Below are 20,670 nucleotides of genomic sequence, written 5' to 3'. Positions count from 1 at the left end.
GAATGAGAGTGTAGGAACCCTTACGGACAATCCTGTGTACGGAAGCTTTGGAGAGCTCTCCGTATACTCCCATACGTCGGGAAGTTTAGGAATACAAAGAACGTATTATGTTCACAAACTTCCAGGGCACTATTTGATGGACAAGTGTCAAGGAGAACGGACCGACCAAACAAGTCGAATGCGCCTTGGAAATCCAAAAATAGTAAGACTGGATCGTTTGTACGCATGACGTTGTTCTGGCACCTGATAGAGTGTAAAGATTTGGTCTTAAATGGAAGCGCTTTTTATGAGCAGGCAGCTTGGTTTCGAATTACCTCATCGAGCCCAGAATTACGACTGGAGTCAAGTTGAAAGAGAACACCCATCCAAAAGTGAACACCCCATTCCCCCATCTTTTTAGCAACACACTCTAGTGGGCTACACATGTAGCCTGGCTCACAAAGGCAGAAGGATATACGTCGCTCCACAAACTGAAGATCGCACTGGTTCTTTCTCAACACTCTACTTTCCGCCCAAATGTGCCCTGACTGGGAATGAGCATACTGATAGTCGAAGCCAAAATTCATAGTGGTCGATAAGTGACATGAGCTAAGGTCAAAACAGAGATAGTGCGCACGCGCATAGATTAAAAGGTATTGGATGTAACAGAACCTCTCGGGCTGTGGTGGACCGACGAAAGGCTGACGTACTGTATGTTTGTGTATATATGTATGCAAGAAGAAACGGAAACGAGAAAACATAGAATGAGGAAGCTTGGGAACAACAGTGTACCCACCTCCTCAGTGCGGCAACTGGAGGGTGCGATGGCGCGAATAACTGGACAATCATCACTCAGATCAAGGGATAAACTGGAGGAACAGCAAATTACCAGAAGAAAAGATGGTGGAAAGATCACAATGACAACACTGAGGCACGGTGGGTGTAAACGAATTGTTCCCTATCTTGCTTCCAGATCATAAAATGAAGCGAAAACACCAGAATTTGGACCGGAAAAGATTGAAACACTGGGAAGGTGGAGAGATACATCCATTTAGGGGGTGAACAAATGATGAGTGGTCATGTTCACTTGAAGACAAAAGCGATGCAGGAATGTGGTTGAATGATTGGGTGCAGAGGTGGGTAAGGATGCATAATATGCCGCCATTACTAAAGTCACCGTGTGTGTTGTTCTCGGGCGCGACGCTGCTTATCGACACACAATTGGCATGGATTGCTACGACGGTGAATCGACGAGGATAAAAGACTATTGTCCAAAAAAATCAAGGTGAAGAAGTGCAGAATAACTATGCAGCATAGGAGACGACGACGGTTGACCACGACTACGTCGGCAAGCGCGTACGGCACAACAGAATCGGTGATATAGAAATTGATTTGTTCAAGCTTACATCCACACACGCACACAAACAGTATAAAACACAGGAGTACGGTTTCTATATACGCGCGAGCGGCAGATTTTCGACACGATTCCAAGTCTACTCATAAAAATGGAAATAGTCCGTACGCGAGCACGAATAGGAACCTGGAAAGCAGGCACAAAGTCGTGGCCACATTATTACGGACCTGAATGGAAGGAAAGAAGAATGTTTAATCAACAATGGGTTAATGCAATATCAATAGCAAAAAAAACTGTCTCGTGTTTACAAAAACATCGCAAAAATTCTGTGAAGGACAGGTTTCCCACAATCCAGTCGACATTTGCACGATTGCTAGCCTAGTTAAAATAAAGACGCCACTACCGAGACCCGAAAGGCTCAAAAGTTAAGCTTTTGAACTGTATAGTATATATACTATATGTTAAGGATAGCAGTCGAATCAATAGCCCTTAGATCATGATTTTAGACCTTAGCGACTGAGCTAAACGACCTCTCCTACTTGCAGTGTTCCAATCCGTAGAATATACGGCTCTAACCTAATTTAAGCTTTCATATCGATCAAAAAAGCTCTCTGTTTTCATTAAATGTAGAACGTAGGCCACCAGAAAGTAGTGTCTTGTCGAAATAGGACTCCCAGTTACTCCAATGTTTTATTTCCGGGAGTTCGCGGTCTCTTTCTTCGAGAAGTCCTGGTTTCCATTAGACGCTATATAAAGACTAACGTCGGACATGACTGGTGAAGAACAACACAAAAACTCGAAGGTAGAAGATAGTGGTTGTTGTATACCGCAGTTTCTGCGCAACAAACAACACGCAGATTCACTGAAACATCACTAATACGCCCATAATTACCGCGATCCACGGGAGAGAACTGCGACTAAAGGAACTAGAACAGCAGACAGTCCACCAGACAATTCAAGCCTGCAGTAACTGGACAGTTCATGATACAAATGGACTAGTGAAACCAAATTTAACGTTATCTCTATCCGTGTGCTAAAAGGAAACAAGATTACACCAAATACACCAAACATACATCAAAGAGCCCTGAGACAGAGGTCTGTGCAAATTAGCTGTCAATCTCGGAACCACACAAGAAAAGCACATGATGAAAAATACGCCAAAAAGGAAAGCCGGACAGTCGTGTAATATGCGTGAGCGATTTGGCTGAGCAAAGTCACCCGAAAAAAGACGACAAACTTACCGATAATCCTAGAAGGTAAACCGGCAATCCAATGCGTATGTAGAGTGTATGTATTATCACAATGATTGGAATCCCGGAAGGGAGAGGTTTAGAATGAGGGGCCATTCGTGGGATAGTACATCGGTGCCCCGGCTATGCCATATAGAGCAGGATTGCCTGCAGCTGGTGGAAGGAGTCCAGGGGGTATAGCACCCCCAGGACCAGTGAGCATCAGCTGCGGTTCACCTGTAAAACCAACAAATAAATGAGAGGTAAGCTCACGATGAAGGCCGGGAAGAGACATCACCTGGCGAAACAGACTTACGCATTACTAGAGGATTGACTGCGTGTTCAGCTTTTTCCTCTTCTGCAGCGCGCGTCTGCTCCGAATGTTCCAGTCGGTCCACCTAAGTCAAGAAAACACAGGTAGCACAGCTTTACTCCCTAGTAAACACCAGTGGGATACCGGAGATACTACAGAATACTACTCAGTATGGGAGATTCGCAGGAAATGAGTGAAATTTGCCTGAAGTGTGGTGTGTCAATTTTTAGAGGCTTTAACAGTTATTCAGCATAAATTGAGCAACGCATCGTTCGCAGCACTGATTGCGTCCAGGTTGGCAATGTTGAATTGGACGCAAATCCTTAACAGCCTAATCGCTCAAACGGAACGATGAAATGGTACGAACTCCAACTCGTGGGGCTATGAAAGCTTCTGTGTACGTTTACTTAACGCTGATACCAAGAAAATATCTTGAACAAATAAAGCAAGCAGGAAACAATACACCTGCTCACCGTTAACATCGATTCAAGATAAACGGGTCACAAGATGAAGCCTACGTGACTGGATTGAACTACGCGTTGTGTGCAGGTCAGTGGTTGGCGATGGTCAACGGTCATCTTTCAGGTTAAAAAAGGGGATCAAGGTTCAAAACGGAAAGATTTTCCAATTGATTGGAAACAACAGACTGTTTTACACAATATGAACAGAACAGAATCAGCAACAGAGAAGAAACAGTAGACAGTCAAACAAGTTGCCGTCCACAATAATCAGCCCAGTCTTTCAGACGATGGTTTTTGTTATGTATCAGATCTCCAGTATTCATCATCATCATCATCATCGACAGCATGACATCAGTGTTCAACACCGATGCTTCACTGCCGTACCGATGCCTCACTCCAGTATTATTCTTCATCACCTCACTAGCAGCTGTTTCCATCGGTTCTGTTTTACATGCTAAAAGAAAAAAGCTTCCGGATATTCCTAGCTGCACTAACTTTCACCATTCCTGGAGCCTTCTTATTTAACCAGGTCTCTAACCGCATGCAGATCATGCTTGAGCCAATATCTAATAGTTTTGCTGGCTGAGCTCAGTGTTCGAAGGGATACGACGTCCCACTTCGAAATTCAGTGCTCATTTGGTGCCGAGTTTCCTGACGCATGAACAGCTATCCTCATCTGGTCCCAATTACGAGTGACCCCCTGGAAGTTTAGCTTTCGAAGGTTCATAAAGACCAGTTAGATAAAGCTGTTTGAGTTGTGTGTCAGGTTCTTCGGCGGTCAAATGAGGGGTTTTCTCGATCTGCCAGGTAAACTTATAGAAGGTTCACACCGGAATTGCGCAGGATCTGAATCCACGTGAATGGCCCAAAAAGACCAGCAATCAGAATGAAGCCTGGCCAAACAGTGCCGATGGCTATGTGGTCAATCTGGCTCCATGGGTTTCCATTATTAGTTGGATGCCACAACAACGGGAAAAACGGCTGGACTGAAGCAAGGCGAAGGGTTTCACTTGGTGTTCACGCTTCAGTTATTTACAGGAAAGCATGTCGTAGGTTATGACAATGCTGCGGTTGCGAACCGCTTCGAATCTCTATTACTTTAGGTAACACGACATAGCTGCATGTTCTCGAACTAGATCCGTATGAAGAGCAGACGAATCAGCAACCACGAAAACTGGTCAGGGCTTTCAATACTGCTTCCTTCTGGACCCTCCGAGGTCGATAACATGAAGTGTTCCACCGACAGGTACAATTTGCTGAACAAATTGAATGGACCAACATGGAGAAAAAGAGTCATTCAGGCGTTCCTGGATTATCTGCCACCAGCTGCAACAGACTGGGAAGGGCCGCTGTGGAATTTCCAGGGGAATATCCTCTTTCCTCAAGAGATTATCGTAGTAGGAGGTAAAGCACCACAGTACAGTCAATAAAGACCGGCGTGTACTGAGCTGTTATGTCCTCAAATTCAAAGGCAAGACTTGCATTCACTAGGGTCAGAACCGTGGGGTTATAATTACAACTATCACACGGTTGGGCGTGTAGGAATGTATTTTATTCCGCCAATCTCTGGCACAAAGCGGTGGAAAACATCCGAAACTCAATCACCTTTGTGGTCAGTTCCCGCATGGCCTGTATCATGAAAGGCATAGCCATGTCAACAAGGCCGTTTCTCCAGGCCAATTCGAGTACCACATCCGGACGTAGGAGATCATAACAGCGATACAGGCAAGCAGAGAAGCAGTCGGGAAGGTTTTCGGCCAAAAACCATCGCAATAATTCTTCAGCGATTTCGGGATTGCGCGATTCGCAAGCGTATTGCATGGCGTCCTGAACGGATAAAAAGCGAGGAAGACTTATTTGTGAGTTTAGGGGTAACCAACAAAATAATGGGTGTGTGAGTCAGCAATGGCAAAACATACGGTATACAATTTATCCCGTTTGCACAGGTCAATACTTTGAGCCCAACGACTGCTTCCTTTGAAAAGCAAAGCAGCCAGTCGGCGGAATTCCGTCAATTCATGCTTCTCCAGTTTTTGTGCCAAAGCAATGTGATCAAAGTTGGTGTGAGTTTCGATTGAATGACGAAGAGCCTGCGAAAAAAAAACAGAACGATGTTAGAGCATAGAAAACCGGTGATCATGTAGCTAACATTCGAGCTGACATGTTTACCCGTTTGAAAAATCTTACTATGTAGGGTACCATCTCGTCAACGTTTATCTTCAACCGCTTGCACGGAGTTCGGTTACTACCTTATCAATGTTTAACTGTTTAACTCTGTTTAACTCATGTACACCCACTACTTTCACTCATGCTTTGATTGTCACGACTAACCGATATTATCTGAACCTTATTATAAGACAAACAATGCAAGCGCATCCTCTCACACAACGTAAACTTATACATATGCGGAACAACGACAGCAATACGCCTACGCTCATCACTTCACACAACGCCTTGACCTGAGGCAATTCAAAGTTACGCACGACTCACTGCACTGTGCGGGTCTGGACTCGATATCGTTTGGAATAAACGACAAGAAGCGGGCCAGATTTCAACATGCTCGATCAAGACCCTCATTCAATGCAACTGCGTCCAGCAAACCCCAGCATCGTCCACATCGTCCCACCGAAGAACTCGATAAGTCCCCTTCTTTTTTGTGTGCAATTCTAATGTACTACGGTGTCTCTGGTGGCCACTATACTTAACTTATTATTAGTGGTATTGACCTACTGACATTACTTCGAGTAAAAACAATAACACTAATAACTACCAAGCACGTTGGGATTTACATGGAATACGCCATAATACAGGGGTATCACGGCTGGTTTCACTCGAAAACCAGGGTTGGTATCGACGAACATGATGCCGAATATCTGAACACGTCTTCCTGCTGCGGTTAACCAACCTACCCGTCCACGAGCAGCTGCCACTAACGCGGATCGAGTGAACAGCGTGTAATATATGGAAAATATTCCCAATGTTACCTTGCAGACCGACTTGGGATTCGCGTATGGGTAAACTGGATGAATATTTTCAAGCGTTAAACGCCGTGAGAACCGTTGATTTTATTGAAACTTTCAAACAACCATGTGGTATATCCTCAAATATCCTCAAATGTCAAGATGGAACATTTTTTAAAAATCCGACAAATACCAGAGTCAAATAAACTCCCAGATCGACAATCAGTGCTTACTGCAAAATCCATTCAGAATTTTCAACTCATTTCACTCTCCAGTCGTTTATTAAAACCGCTACTTGGTGAAATGGTATGTTGATAAGTCATCTCTCCAATCTTCACACAACCCCCAGGGTAGCTGGTTATTTCGCTAATTAAGGCGTTCAGCTGTAGCATCCTTCTGGTGCCTAGCTGCCATGCCATCCGAAGGAAGCACGAGGGCTGAGATACTGCCAGTTTGCCCAAGCCTAGACAGGGGAAGTCGATTGGCGGAGGTCGGATTCGAACCACGGACCTTCCGGTCAGTAAATTTGCGCTCTAACCACTTGGGCCATCTCGCCCCCTTCGCTAATTAATCCATTCATTGATCAAGTCATTCATCAACTAATCAACAACCCGCACACCCTACCTGATAGTCCTCTTCTTCAATCAGCAGATTGTTCAAAGCCTCATTCACCGCTTTGTTATTTGCATTATTCTGTTGCACAAAGCGTAGATATGGCTTGACCAGAGCGATGTGACCGACCTTGAGGAAGAACCCGACAGCACGCGTATGATCCAGTCGAGGAGCCAAAACGGTTAATAGATCGTTCAAGAGCAGGGGTTTGTAGGTCAAATAGAACTGAATGGCCTTATAGTAGAGCTCCACGTTGGCGACCTTGGTGATCATGTCCTTGAAGTGGTTCTCGCGCCAAGCATCGGTTGGATGTTTCATCATGGTCTGAATTGCGTTGTCAAATTCCTCGTATTTGTCATACAGGAAAACCAGTTCGGGCCACAAATGCGCTTGTTCCGCGGCTTTCAGTACCTGAAAACGGTAAAGCAGACATCTGGGCAAGATCGAAAAACGGTCTCGAACTGGAAAAAAACTTGAGTAATGGCGAATGAAACTGAGACAGCTATAACCACGAGTACGCGGTTCTTGCAGCTGATAATAAGGGCATCAGAATATACCTTTTTTCAAATTTACAGCATGTAACTGAGATGCTTCTGTCTCAGAAGTTAGTCATCCGAAAGCGAGTAATTTACAAGAGGAACAGTGTAGTTGTTGACGTGGGGACAAACTGGCGTAGCCAAGGTAGGAATGCGTATCAAAAAGCAGATAGCACGGCGGGTTATGTGCACTTTGAACAGATGGACAGACTTGTTCCAGTGTGCAGAACAAATGCAGTTGATAAGTGGCATGTCTCTCGTTGGTACAGGTAACCCGCATCTGGAGAGGTTATTTCTCGGTCACATAAGTGGAACCCGCTTTAGTGGTAAAATTTCTCAAAGGGATGCACACTCAAGGATACATGTGAATCAAGCTAGGAGATGACAAACGCTCCCAGGGTTAACAAACACCGCTTCAGTAACACACATATCTGGTGCACACCAAATGAAGTATTGACAGATTTACATTCGCAGCTGCACTCAGCTACCAAAAACAGCTAACTTCCCCCATGCCAGCATCATCTGGATCACCAACTGCTCTGTGCATTTCGGAACGCCACAAAAGGGTCAAAAGAAACTCAGTAACATCATACACGTTGGTCGTCAAAATCCAAGCTGGCGAACTGTATGGTTGACAAGGCTAAACAAAGACAGACTGCGTTTGAGAACCAGTGACAGACCTTCGGGATATTCACGCGGGACCAAAACAGCTCCAAATGTTCCCGCATCTTTTCCGGCTTGAATCGAGAATAGAGAATGGCCAACTCGGTGAACATCCCCATATGGGCCCGCTCGAGTCCAAGCCCCGCTTCAAGTAGTTGGATAAGTTCATCGAAGTGGCCACGTTGCTGGTAGTAGTTTATCACATCCTCAAGTTCATCCGCGTGGACCACGATGTGTAGACCACACATTTGGGCCAATCGGAATTCCTTGTGGTCCACACAGGCACAACAGACCTCCTTCCATGTCCGCGTGGAGTTCGCCTTACGAGCAGCATCAACAGCGCCTTGATATTCGCCTAGATGGACCAAAGTTATGGCAAGTCGAGAGTAGTTGCTGACATTGCTGTAGAGAAGTTTGGCGGCCACGTACATTTGTTGGTCGAAACAACGGTCGGCAACCTGCGAGATGGAAATAAAACAAGGAAAAGTGAAGAAGTGGACAAATCGGTCAAACCGAAGTGTCTGAAATATTCTTATCCAATGGAGGCATAAAACGATCAAAAATGTAATTAACTATATCATATGCTACATTTCAGCAGCAATGAAAATCTAGACCGGAAACCCAGCAATAATCCGGACTTGATAAGTTATTCGAAGACAAGTACACAAAAGCAATGTGATCTAATCGGACCATGGATCACAAGCATACATTGAATATAGTGTCTAATGTCTCAATAAATAAACGGTCTCAGTACCGTCGGGAAGAAACCAGTCGATGATGCATATGATAGACAAAAAATCATCGCATCAGTCACCCAAGTCCGATGTTTGGGGAGGAACGGTGCGCAGAATATGACAAAGAGCAGCTACAACGTTGGTTGCTTGAAAAGCAACCGAAAAGTGCCGCAAAATGAATTGTCGACAGATAACCAGGATGCAGTGAAGACAAGAGAAAATGCATTCTTACCAAGGTGACGTTGGCGTGATTTGGGCCAGAAATAAACTCCTCCAGATCCGACAAGCGATTGGTTTTTGCATAAGCAAAGGCCAATTCCGAATCAATAAATGTTTCTCGGGTCTTCTTGCGCGCCATTTGCAAATACCGGACCAAGTCCTCCCAGTGATCGGATGCCGAAGCTATTCTCACTACATCTTCATATCGACTCGGATCAGAGGCCCGTATGTATGAGTTGATAGCTTCCTTCACAGAACCTTCACGCAGCTGGGCGTGGGCCAAAGCACTCCATACGGTAGGCTCATTACAACGCTCTGCAAACTCATACGCCCTATCCAGATTTTTCACATGATCAATGAGCACCTAGAAACGGAAAGGGGTTTGGAACAGATTACTCGAGTAAAAGTCATACGCGAAATCGGAAGAGAACATAGTTANTTACTTGCGCAGAGGTATACGCTAATTTGTAGCTGTCTTAAAAACACAGTAGGTACACTGGGGAAAACCAACGAAATACGGGATGTGATGGATCAAACGTCGAACACGACCAATGGAAAAAATGAAAGGAGCAGTTTCGACTCAACAGTTATTATTCAAAGTGTCCCAAACAAAAGACCGTCTTCGCACTGCACAGGCAAACAGCAGAGCTAGTAAGACCGCCAGCTACTTGCATAGCGATAGTTGGTCCGCCATCTGAGATAGAACCTCGCAGAATCCACGTATGAGGGTCCAAAACAAGCGCCGCTATTGCTCAGAAAAGTATTCCAGGTCAATTCACTTAGAAACGAGGTGTTGAAAGGTCACCTTGTAGAAGCTTACCGCACAGTCTGTCTGTTATATTAGGATAAAAGTACATTTAGTCCAAAGAGGAACTGTTGTCCTCAAAAGTTTGTGCCATTCAGATCGAGCTCTGTTTCAAACCGCAGTGATATGCTACATAGATAAAAAACTTTCAAACCGGATATGCTACATAGATAAAAAACAAAGTACCTGAATTGCTGAAGTATTGACTTCAAACTTCATGAAGATTGCAAACGCCTCCTCATACAACTGGTTGTTGATAGCAATATTTGCCACATCAGGGGCGTCATAGTTGTCCAGGCGATTGATATAGTCCATCACGCGTGATTTGTCTGCCTTAACAGCCGTCAAGATTAGAAGGTTCTGCAAATTTCTGTGGTCAGAGAAGGCCGAGGTTTCCAACACGATCTTTTCCAACAGTTCGATGAGTTCATTGGGCATATCGGCAGCCATGAATGCCTTCACAGCAACAGAGATCTCCTCCGGGTCTTGTGTTTCGGAAAGCGCCGTCTGAACGACCTGATCTATCAGCTGACGTCGATAAGTGTTCTCTTCCCTAAGGACCTCAGCCCACAATTCCGGGTCCTTTCGACGAACGAGATAGCGAGCTTCCGTCTTGAACAGTGCATTCTCATTGCAAACCTGAAATGAGGATAATGGATAGAGCTGATGTAGCCACTCAGCGAGCTCTATTAGGTAGAAAGACATGAAGGACAAGCGATGCTTAAAAATTCGCACTGTCACTCAACCGGTGAGAATGATGGCATCTAAACAAGAACAACCGGTTTCTCAAGCATATGCCCTAAGTGCCAAAGTCAACATTAATGCTGGTGTTGGATTGGTAGGGGGTCCGAAAATCAACAAAAACGTACAAAACGTGAAGATAGGGCACTTCTGTTTTTAAAGCAAAGTGCAAATCAACCAAGAGTCAACATATACTTACATGAATTAGCGCCTGATCACAGCGTCCACGCTCATAAGCGATGCATGCCAAATGCGGATCGCGCTTTTCGCAGTATTTGCCAACCACATTGCTGTCATAGTATTGATTTTCACGCAGGAACCGCTCGGGGTTATTGTTCAAATCGATGTAAATTTTGGCCAGAGCATTGTGCGTGGCAGGTTCCACGCAGCCCTCATGTACACGGGATTCAAGCCAGGGTAACAGTAATTTCAGTCGGTTTCGCTTCTCCACTTCGGCTACTAGCTCATCTGTGCTAAACGGGCCTAGGCAAATGAAACAAAAGTCGAGGTCACATGGTATTCTCGTCGACCTAGCAGTTGTCTCCATAAGAAAGTAGAAGGGTTCACAAAGATTTAACAGGACATCCTTGTCAAAGCGCTTAGGGTAAGGTTGCTTGGTGAATGAGTAAGGGAGGTCAAGTGCTGAGCCTAATTTTCATTGAACTAACCAGAGGCGCATTGGACAGTAGATTTTTGAGTAAGTCATATTGATAAACTGTTTAAGATTATTCCCGAGGTGAAATGGATCCAGATACTATTGGACTGGAAAGTAGGAAATCTTGTTGAGGGCGAATTAGCAAATGAATTTAATACTAGCTAGCTATGGTCCACCACAAGGGTACTACAGCTGAGAACGATTATTACAGGTCGTGGTAGTTCACTGGGTAAGGCGAGGAGCCGCCGACAGGAAAGTGACTCGAATCCAACCCTGGCTTCTCGATTGCTCTTGTTTAGGTTTCCCTCTTGATTTATGCATCAAAAGGTTTCTACAGCTGAACGATTACTTTATTACCTGAGTGGTCTTTGTGACGATTAAATAATGGATCAAAGTACGGTACTCGTCGGTTGGATCATGTCCTTCCTACGTGAATAGAGCAGTTGACCTATCAAGCTTCCAGGAGACTGGAACGAAATACTTAAGCGGAAACGAATAATCGGACCGGGGGCAGCAAATGAGCTGACCGCACTTTGGAACGGGTAGATATCGTTCATGGTAGTTAAGATCAACCGCATTTTTTCGACGTAGTGACTCGATGCGGCCAACGAGTCTTGACATAGCTCAGTTACACGAGTCCATTAGGTGCCATTTTACGTCCATTTTCTCCGTTCTTTTCAGGAACGGCATAATGACTAGGCTTTCGTTCGTGGTTTTCTGATCCAGCGCAAACACTAAACTACTGAGACTAGCGAAGGAATTGTAAGGTGGGTAGACCTCAATGAGCGTAGAGCAGTCTAAATCGAGTGTTATGGATGAAAAGCCTTGAGAAAAGAAAGCCCCTCCACGCTTCGTGATGTGCGGTAAGCCAAATCGATTCGTTTACAGCTTGCTTACATCCAACTACAAAACAAAACCAAGCACTGCCCTTAAAGGATCCGTAAACCCACCTTTGTCCACTAAAAGTGCACCTAATGTTTAGAAACCGAAAAAACGAAACAGATGTCCTCGATTACTACAGATGATTTCGTCATGCAACAGTTGGGACCACCCAGAAACAAGATAGCATCACACAGTAGGATAAACCCGACGCATTATCACAACGAAAGTGGAGACGACACATGGGGCGTCCTTGATGCGAGTTGCACTACCGCTAACTGATGCCACCAAGTTTGGTGACGAAAAGTCTGCAAACAAATCGTCCAGCTTGGCAAACGGATTTGCTAGTGGTAAACAGTTCTCGTAAAACCACAGCGACATGCGGGACAGGTCCGGTTCAACCGGTGTTGCGCAGACAAGAAAATGCACACAGGTGTTTGTGATTTTCGCATGCACCGGTTAAAAAAATTTACTAAGCGGCCTGGCGAATGTTCGGCGCGTACAGAAACCGTTGGTCCTCAATCCGCCCATTATCCAGATTAACATCAACGGTGATTCAGCAACCTGACATTCAACCACAGTTAAATACAATCGATTGTGGAAAACAAGCGAATGTTTCTCTTCGGTCCCGATTCGCTTCGCTGCAGCCACACCCCGTATGAGAGTTCTTCAATCAAATATCGCCCCCTCATAAGAGTACACTTGGTACATGGTTTATGGTAGAAATGACTAGGAATACCACTGCTGATAAGATGATTGATTGTTCTTTAGTTCACCGTAAATTTCCCATGGTTCCAGTCAAAATGATTTAACTAATGATCCAATCGGCCGGCGTAATTCTCTGGCCTATGGGTGTGCTTTGCTACCAGAGAGAGCCCCGGTTTGAATCCTCTTCAAACCTTCAAAAGTTTCAAAGGCTTCAAAAGCTATGGAAGGAAAATCTCGTCAAACACGAATAAAAGTATGAGAGCAATATGATGCCTTGCTACGTAAAACAGATCTTCCTTTGAAATTATTAGTAGTGACAGCGAGAACAGATGACCACGAATTTGGATTACTGAATTTGAAACAAAGCAATCCAATCGATGCACACTCTGAACGCACTCCTTAAACAAACACCGGTTTTCAACTAGCGAGTCAAGCTTATTCACGATCAAAGACTCTAGTTCGTGCAAGAGAAGACAATATTAGTGAATCCTGTGGAAGATAAACCTACAAGGTGGGCGAGCAAAATCAGAATAAAAATCAAGACTGGTGTAACTCACCACGAACCACAGCAATGAGTTGCTTTATAACATCTTCCGCGCAATCTACGTCCAACAGGCCACCCACCACAATTGGTAGGCGTTGTGTGTTCACCTTCTGCACATAGATCTCAATGTACTTTTGCAGGTTGTTCCGGAACAGATAAAGCACAAGGTCGTGAACAAAGTCAAATCTATCGCAAACGATTATCAAAGGAAGCTGGTCGGTCAGCTTGGCTTCCTGTAGAGTTAAAAGAAACAAGGGTGGTCACCAAAAGATGTAAACTGACACGAAAAGCTGCAAATAAACCGAAGAGTAAGCAAAGGATTGTAACAATAGCAACAAACTTTCGCTCATGATGGGTTAATCAAATGATAGATTCCGAAGAGTAAAGTAGTGAAGTCACCGGATGAAAAAAGGTGGAAACACTGGGCAGCTATGGTGAAAATGAATCTAGAATGTGAAATAGATGCAAGCGAGAAGCGGAAAGCATAGTTTTCTTTAAGCACAAGCCCACTCGATCAGTCCATAGGAGAGAGAACCGACAGGCGCGCTCTAGTGGTATTAACTGCAACGTTCCTCTTAACCAAGTCAGCATTACTCACGGAACTCAGGCGCAGTACGTCAACTCCCCCAGACGTGCGAAGCGATATGGGAAGCTCTCGCCTGAATTCAGTCAAATCAAGTAGTCGTCACCTTTCCTTTCCAACTTCGTCATTGATACGATTATGGAAGACTCACTATTAGCCTCTAATGCCTGCGCGGTCGAAGCGCTCTCGGGGCGTGTGCTCACATGTATCGAGTACGCAGATGACATAGCCCCTCTTGGATCTGACGCCGTGGTAACGCGAACAGTACTAAATAATCTAAATAATTCCGCCTCACGGTTTGACATGCGCCTCATACTTGAAAGGTGTAAAGTGCTAATGCAAGACTGGGTGGGTTCGAACCCGAGGACATCAGAAGGCATTCAGCGTTTCACGATCGATTTCTTCGGAGCATTGCCGAAACCGGGAGGGAACACCGTATCAGCAATGCTGAAGTACGTCGAATGGTATTTGAAGAAATAACTCACCCTCGATAGATGAACTGCCCACACTGCATAAGTTGCGTTGGCTTGGCAACGTGCTGCGTATGCTAGTCTACCGACTTCCTCGTAGAGTTCTTTTCGCACAACCACGTGAAGGGTGGAAACGAGCCAGAGACGGTCGAACAAAAACTTGGCAGCGAAGTGTGAAAGCCATTACCGACAAACTCAGCTGCGCTGGTCATTTCAGCCTTCCTGGATGAGGACCCCGAGATCGGCCACATCAATGGTTGGAGACGTTGTCAGACATGGCCTAATCGCGCCCTTATTGGCGCTCGCGCATCCAAGCTATTGCCTTCAATGCATAGCTCCCTCCACCTCCCTCCACTGACAGGTCTACATTTACGCACCCTCCCGCCTCCAATGTGCAGGTACCTATCCCACCTCCCCAAATCATCGGTGAACGAAGCCGTAGCAGCTACAACCACTGTACGACAAGTACGCGGTTCTTACAGCTGATAATGATGACTAACTAATATTTTAATATTGCTAACATAGGCGACCGTTCGCCAAATTGACGGAACACAGTACAACTACGATCGGATACCCTTCGCGAAGGTGTTGAGTCATCGATTACCATGTATCTACCAGATAAGCGATGCTGTTTTGGGAAAATTTCTAACTTCGTCTTCGAACAAGGAGTCAGATTTTGCTGGACTTCGTAGAAATAAGGATGCAAGGAAATAAGGAGCATCCCGAAATCTCAGTAGACCGTTTTCTACTGAATGGATTAAGTGCGTTCGTGTTTCACCAGATTAACCAAAATATGAGAAAATTAGGTGATAAATGACAGTAATCCACGCGATTCGGTTAATGAGGCTACGGTATGGAGGAATTGGTTTTTGGTAAGCATTCATTTTCCCAATGCTTAAGGGGTCTTGAAATGCCCGAGGATAAGTCAGGTGGTCTTGGTAAGCGCACATAATCTCACCGAAGATCACCAAAACACTGATACGTTTGTCCGCGTGCATTTCCACGCAGAGCCATAACCACTACTACATCGTTAGTTCTGGAGAAACTATTATTGTGGCTGTGTTGATTCGTGGTTTTGTACGGCTTCATCTAAATAAAGATGGGCAACGGCTCTGAAATGTCATCCTGCTCACCTACATGTGTGCGCTAACTGTCACGTGTTACAACACACATGGAAGGACGATCGACTAATCCACACTGCTGATTCAGCCGATTCAACAAATCGATGAAACCCTAAAATCGGCAGACGATTCGATAAACTTCTGAGTGCCGCACTTAACAAAAAAGTTGGAAAAACCCTTGCGGACCCGTAGCTTGAGTAACTGCAGTTTAACTTGGTGTGTCAGATGACGCGAGTCGAATAAAACCCACGGACTGCAAATGTTAGGCAAGTTCAAAACATTCATTCGCTCTCAACCATTAGCTTCCTCCACCGACTTGAAGTGCTGTGCAATATCTCATTCAATTCGATGGTAAGAACTACATTCAGTCAGCAACAGGAGATGAAGCCTGAAAGACACCACGGTTCCGAATTCCTGTTCTGGTGCGATCAGTGGAATGTCTAGATAGTCAAACTGATGGAGTGTCGGGCAGGTAAAAAACTTACCTTGAGGAAGTTCTTCACGCGCTCCGGTTCATAACAATTGCTCTCACGACAAATGCGCTCAACTTCCTTGACCTGTCCAGTCTTGCAGGCGGCTTGGATGTATTTGAAATGAACTTCCGGTTCTTGACTATAATTGACAATGGATCCAAGAAAATAGAAGAGTCCCTCAAAAGATTTGAAGGATTCAAAGATTTCGATTAGAGCCGACGTCCCCAGCTGTTCGTGGTACTTGGTAGCGATCTGAACGCAAACTTGAAGATTTTGTCTGATGTTTGTCTGAAGCATAGCGCGTAGGCACTCGAGTGAGTCATCCACGGACAACGAGCCAAAGTAATTGACCAACCACTGAGAGAAGGGAATAAATAGACAGACAATGGATTAGCTTCCCTCTGTGCGGGCGATGGCACGAAAGCCCGGTCGATACAATAACGAAGCAACAGAGCAAAACTGACGGAGGCTAGGTTCAGATGACTCGCCCTAGAGACATCTTAACAGCGTCATGGCACGTCAGCTACCAGAAGGATGAAAATTCAGGTGTGGCGCCAGCTGAAAGAAGTATAGTTTGCAGTGGTTTTAAACATTATGTTCTGTCAACATACCCCGTAGGGGGTGAAAATTGAGCCAACCTTGAATTCCATTATTGGTGTTTTCTTACCAGTTTGTTAGTTAGTGAAGTCTACCTAGTGCACTGTAACTCGAAAAAGAGTGATACATGTCCCTGAGACTATTGTGTAGCGAAGGTTGAAAAATTTCAGTGTTGCACAATGGACAAAACTGTTTTGGACACGAAACCTCGACATTTCGATCGAAGTGATTCATACTCGGCTCCTCGGTTGGATGAACAAGTCCTCGAGATGGTTCCCACAGGACCAGGACATTTCATGCGAACCAAATATCACCAACCGAGAGTTTTTGTTCAAGGAGTCGAATCTAATGATTAGTGAGCGGTCTTTTGGAGAACCTTAGCTTATCTACAGAACACCCGTGAAGGTAGCTTCCAGTTACGATTCCCATTCAATTTGTTTATTTGCTTGTTTTCGTAGCGCCCGTGCCTGGTTTCTGGAGGTGGCTGCAGACTACAATATGATTTTTCAGGAAGCACTTTTGGTGGTTTTCGCTTCTGGTATGGAACAAAGTAAAGACAATTCCAAAAGTGGGGACAGGACTTACCTCGGGATTGAGCAGATGGGTATTTACGACCGCCCGCTTGATGTCGTACAAGTCAGTATAGTGTTCCAAGGCTCTTTGCAACAGACCGGCTTTCTCGCACAACTGAGCCACAGTAGCGCGGTCATAGTGTGTGAACATCTGATTCCCCAAGATAGCATCGGCTACCTGTGACGAAAAGGGAGACAAGATGAATCACGAGAATTGAAAATCGGTCCCAAAGTGGAGACAAGACATCTCAGTGGGAGGTTCTGGGGAATCCTGAAGAGGAGCTGGAATTTCGTATTTCTTGATCATTCGCACCAAGTTTAAAATCAATTGATGCGGTTATATGGCAGTGAAATGGTACTGCAGCGGTCAACGATCATGACGACTAGACACGCTACGTGAGTTAAATAGTAATAAACTGAGGAACCGTACTTCGTTTTCATCAACCCATGTTTCTGTGTCAAAGTACTTGATCTCCATGACCATGAAAACAAAATCACTAGAGTAGTGCATGGCATATACGCTGCACGTTCTTCATGACCATGAAAACAAAATCACTAGTGTAGTGCATGGCATATACGCTGCACGTTCTAGCGCTGGAACACGGCAAGCTCGAGACAGGTCAACAACCAGTGGTAAAGATCACCAAAAGATCCATCCCACAACTCACTTAAATTGAACTCACTAAAAAGGTTGACTAAGCTCGGCCAGGTGCACACCCACGCGTACTCATGAACGTTGTCAGAATGTTCGCACAACAAGTCTGCCTGTTTGTGTTTGTGTGAGCGCGCACGACTGGTTTAACAGCGCAACTTCGATCTAGTGCCTCCGGTCACAAAACCTTTGCGATAATAATACACATCTGTAGAGAACCAACTGACAAGTGTGCGCAATGAAACTACCTCGTAAAAAAATCGATAGCAGACACGAGCATGCCAAATAAAATTAAACTGTGCATCCATGAATCATAGAAACAACGGTGTACAAAAGTGGTTCACTGGATCTCATTACGAAACGTAAGCAGCAGGTGCCCCAACTTTCGCATGAGCAAAATAGTACGGGTCCAGAACGAACTACAAACCTGTGGAGCAGAAATCAGGTTCATTTCCAATAGGCGTGTCTGAAGATGGCCTTCTGAAGGTCGGTTGTGTTTTAATGCGTCAAGCAGGAACGATGTGCACTGTTGAACTAAGCCTTGGTCCATGAAAACATTAACAACCTGCTCCAAATCCACCAACGGCTCCTGATCTTGGACCAGCATTTGAGCGAATTGAAGCCCCTGATCCGGATTGATCCGCGTGAGGTTTCGCAGTAGAAAGATGTAGTCAGGTGTGTAGCCAACTTTCTTTGCGTAGATAATGATTCTTTGGAACTGTCCAGTCTCAGCGAAGCACTGAACAACTTTTGGAGGAACGTTTGCGCGCAAGTATACGGATAAGGCCAAAGTTGGGTCAGCCTATGAAAGAAAGGACACATTGTGCCACCAATTTCGGAAAATGAATATCGGAATATCTATACCTGGAAATGGAGTCCACCATAAGAAACCGGCTCCATGAAAAAAAACTACAATCCAGAACGAAACACAAATATAAGCTCTCCGATGAGTTTGGTACAGTAATCCTCCGAAAATAGGACACCACGGGGAGGCGGGCTTTTGGTTTCCGATGGGATGCAGTCTCTTCTGATGGGTCTCACGTTAAAGTTAAACTGAGGGGAGATGCTATTGTGGTCCTTCAAGGGGACAGCTTTATCCCGGACATGATCAAGATATTGAGGTAAACGAACCTCGTTTCGCGTCCAGTACCAGTTGCCTCTCGTATAACCTAATAAAGTTGACGTTCAAAAGTAACAACAGTGAACATAGAATAGGAAGGAGAGGGTGGGGAGAAATTTCGCCTTGTTTCGATAATTGCTAATGGATGAATATAAACGAATAGACAGCCTGAAGATAGTATCAAATAAATGATCAACCGCAGTGTAACACAAGAAAGCTATAGTGTGGAATCCATTAGGTTGTTACCAGGCGCTATGTTTTGTTATTAGATAAGTGATTTCGTAGAGGCAAAGCAGATGGATTAAAGAGCTGAAGTGATCACCACAATTACGGATGACTGACTGAGAATTCTCATCATCACCAGCAACACACCCACCTACACGAGGACCAGCAATGAGCAGTCCGGTCGACTCACAAGTTGCCATCATTATTTTAGAAAATAGGTAAAAATACTCGTACCTCCAAAACGCTCGTGAATTTGATCGGCTAAACTATATACATAGTAAACCTCCAAAGGAATCAAGCAGCTCCATTCTAAATGTCCCCGAAGAGTGGCCGCCCAAGGGGGCCCGATGAGGTTGAAACGCCGTGAGAGAACCGTACCGCAGACTACATTCTCTCCTGTGGCACTATAAATACACATGGATGAGATTTCTGTCGAAAGTTGTTTTGGGAACAACCCTGACGAAATGTTTGATATCATCCACCTGGTTCCAAAGGTAATACCAGAAACCACTGCAGTCAGAAAGGTGATCAAAGTATGCGAACTACAATACAACAAAGATCAAAAACGTACCGATGGAGACACTAGAAAGCTGCCCCCCACCCCTGCCTCTCAACTAGCCAATCATGTCGAGGGATAACATAGTCTTCAAAAGCTATAAAAACGCTAACAGGTGTGGAGGAAGTACCCTCAAACCGCCAGTCACCAAGTTCGGTGATCAAATCAACAGCCACCCGAACAAAAACAACAATTTCCTGTCACTGTATCTAACTAAACGGTCTGGCTTAAGAATACCCGCATCATTGTACCAGTGCGCTAATGTCTGCCTTTTTACACCAAAAATGCCGCTAACTGTTCGCAGTCTCCAACTCGATCCGACGTCTTTCGAATGCTTTCTAGCAAATCAGCGGAACAGTATAACCACCGCGTAGCGCTATACAAATCATTTTATGCTGAACAACGTGGCAACTGAAAGGCCGAAGTCTCGTGCACACCCTCAGTTCTATCGGCTACTTATTGGCCTCTTGGACGCATGCTTCCCGGGACTGCGGTCACTCTGGCCTGGGTTTGTGGTGTCTGTTATGGACAGAGTGGTTGGACAAAACACCATACAGTTCAACTAATCGATCACTTGGAACAATGAAGTGAGTGCGTTCTGTCCAACGTGACATTCGCTCACGTTCCGTCTGCAGAGAAGTTATCTTATGGTGTTGTCCGTCTCAATGGTTCACTGACCCGATAGTACGCTAGATGTTCAATCCATGTTCAGATGTCCAGTCCAATGAACATTTTTTACAGAATACTCAACCACCCCACCCACGCAATTTGTATGCTTGTTATGCTCTCCACTGTTCGGCAGAGTGGGAATGGAAAACCATTCGTTTTCCATCTCCAATTCAGAGTGGCGTAAACAGAGAGGTGGCCAACTCTTGACTTGGCAGAGGAGTATGAAGGATATCACGAAAC

General features: G+C 45.0%; 1 protein-coding gene across 1 annotated transcript; it reads right to left on the bottom strand.

Annotated features, from left to right (window-relative positions):
* Positions 1-548: 548 nt before the first annotated feature.
* On the bottom strand, positions 549-18,743 carry T265_10825 (hypothetical protein; the record flags this gene model as incomplete). The annotated part of the gene is made up of 14 exons (XM_009177304.1): positions 549-1,560; positions 2,575-2,799; positions 2,879-2,960; positions 4,942-5,163; positions 5,256-5,426; positions 6,921-7,319; positions 8,125-8,565; positions 9,074-9,424; positions 10,052-10,504; positions 10,806-11,089; positions 13,406-13,625; positions 16,052-16,396; positions 17,222-17,386; positions 18,288-18,743. The coding sequence occupies 13 exons, from the start codon at positions 18,465-18,467 to the stop codon at positions 2,663-2,665; spliced, it is 3,450 nt and encodes a 1,149-aa protein (XP_009175568.1).
* Positions 18,744-20,670: the final 1,927 nt, after the last annotated feature.

Source organism: Opisthorchis viverrini (genome assembly GCF_000715545.1).
Source record: "Opisthorchis viverrini unplaced genomic scaffold opera_v5_412, whole genome shotgun sequence".
Lineage (NCBI taxonomy): Eukaryota > Metazoa > Platyhelminthes > Trematoda > Opisthorchiida > Opisthorchiidae > Opisthorchis > Opisthorchis viverrini.
This window is presented reverse-complemented; position numbering and strand designations above follow the sequence as displayed.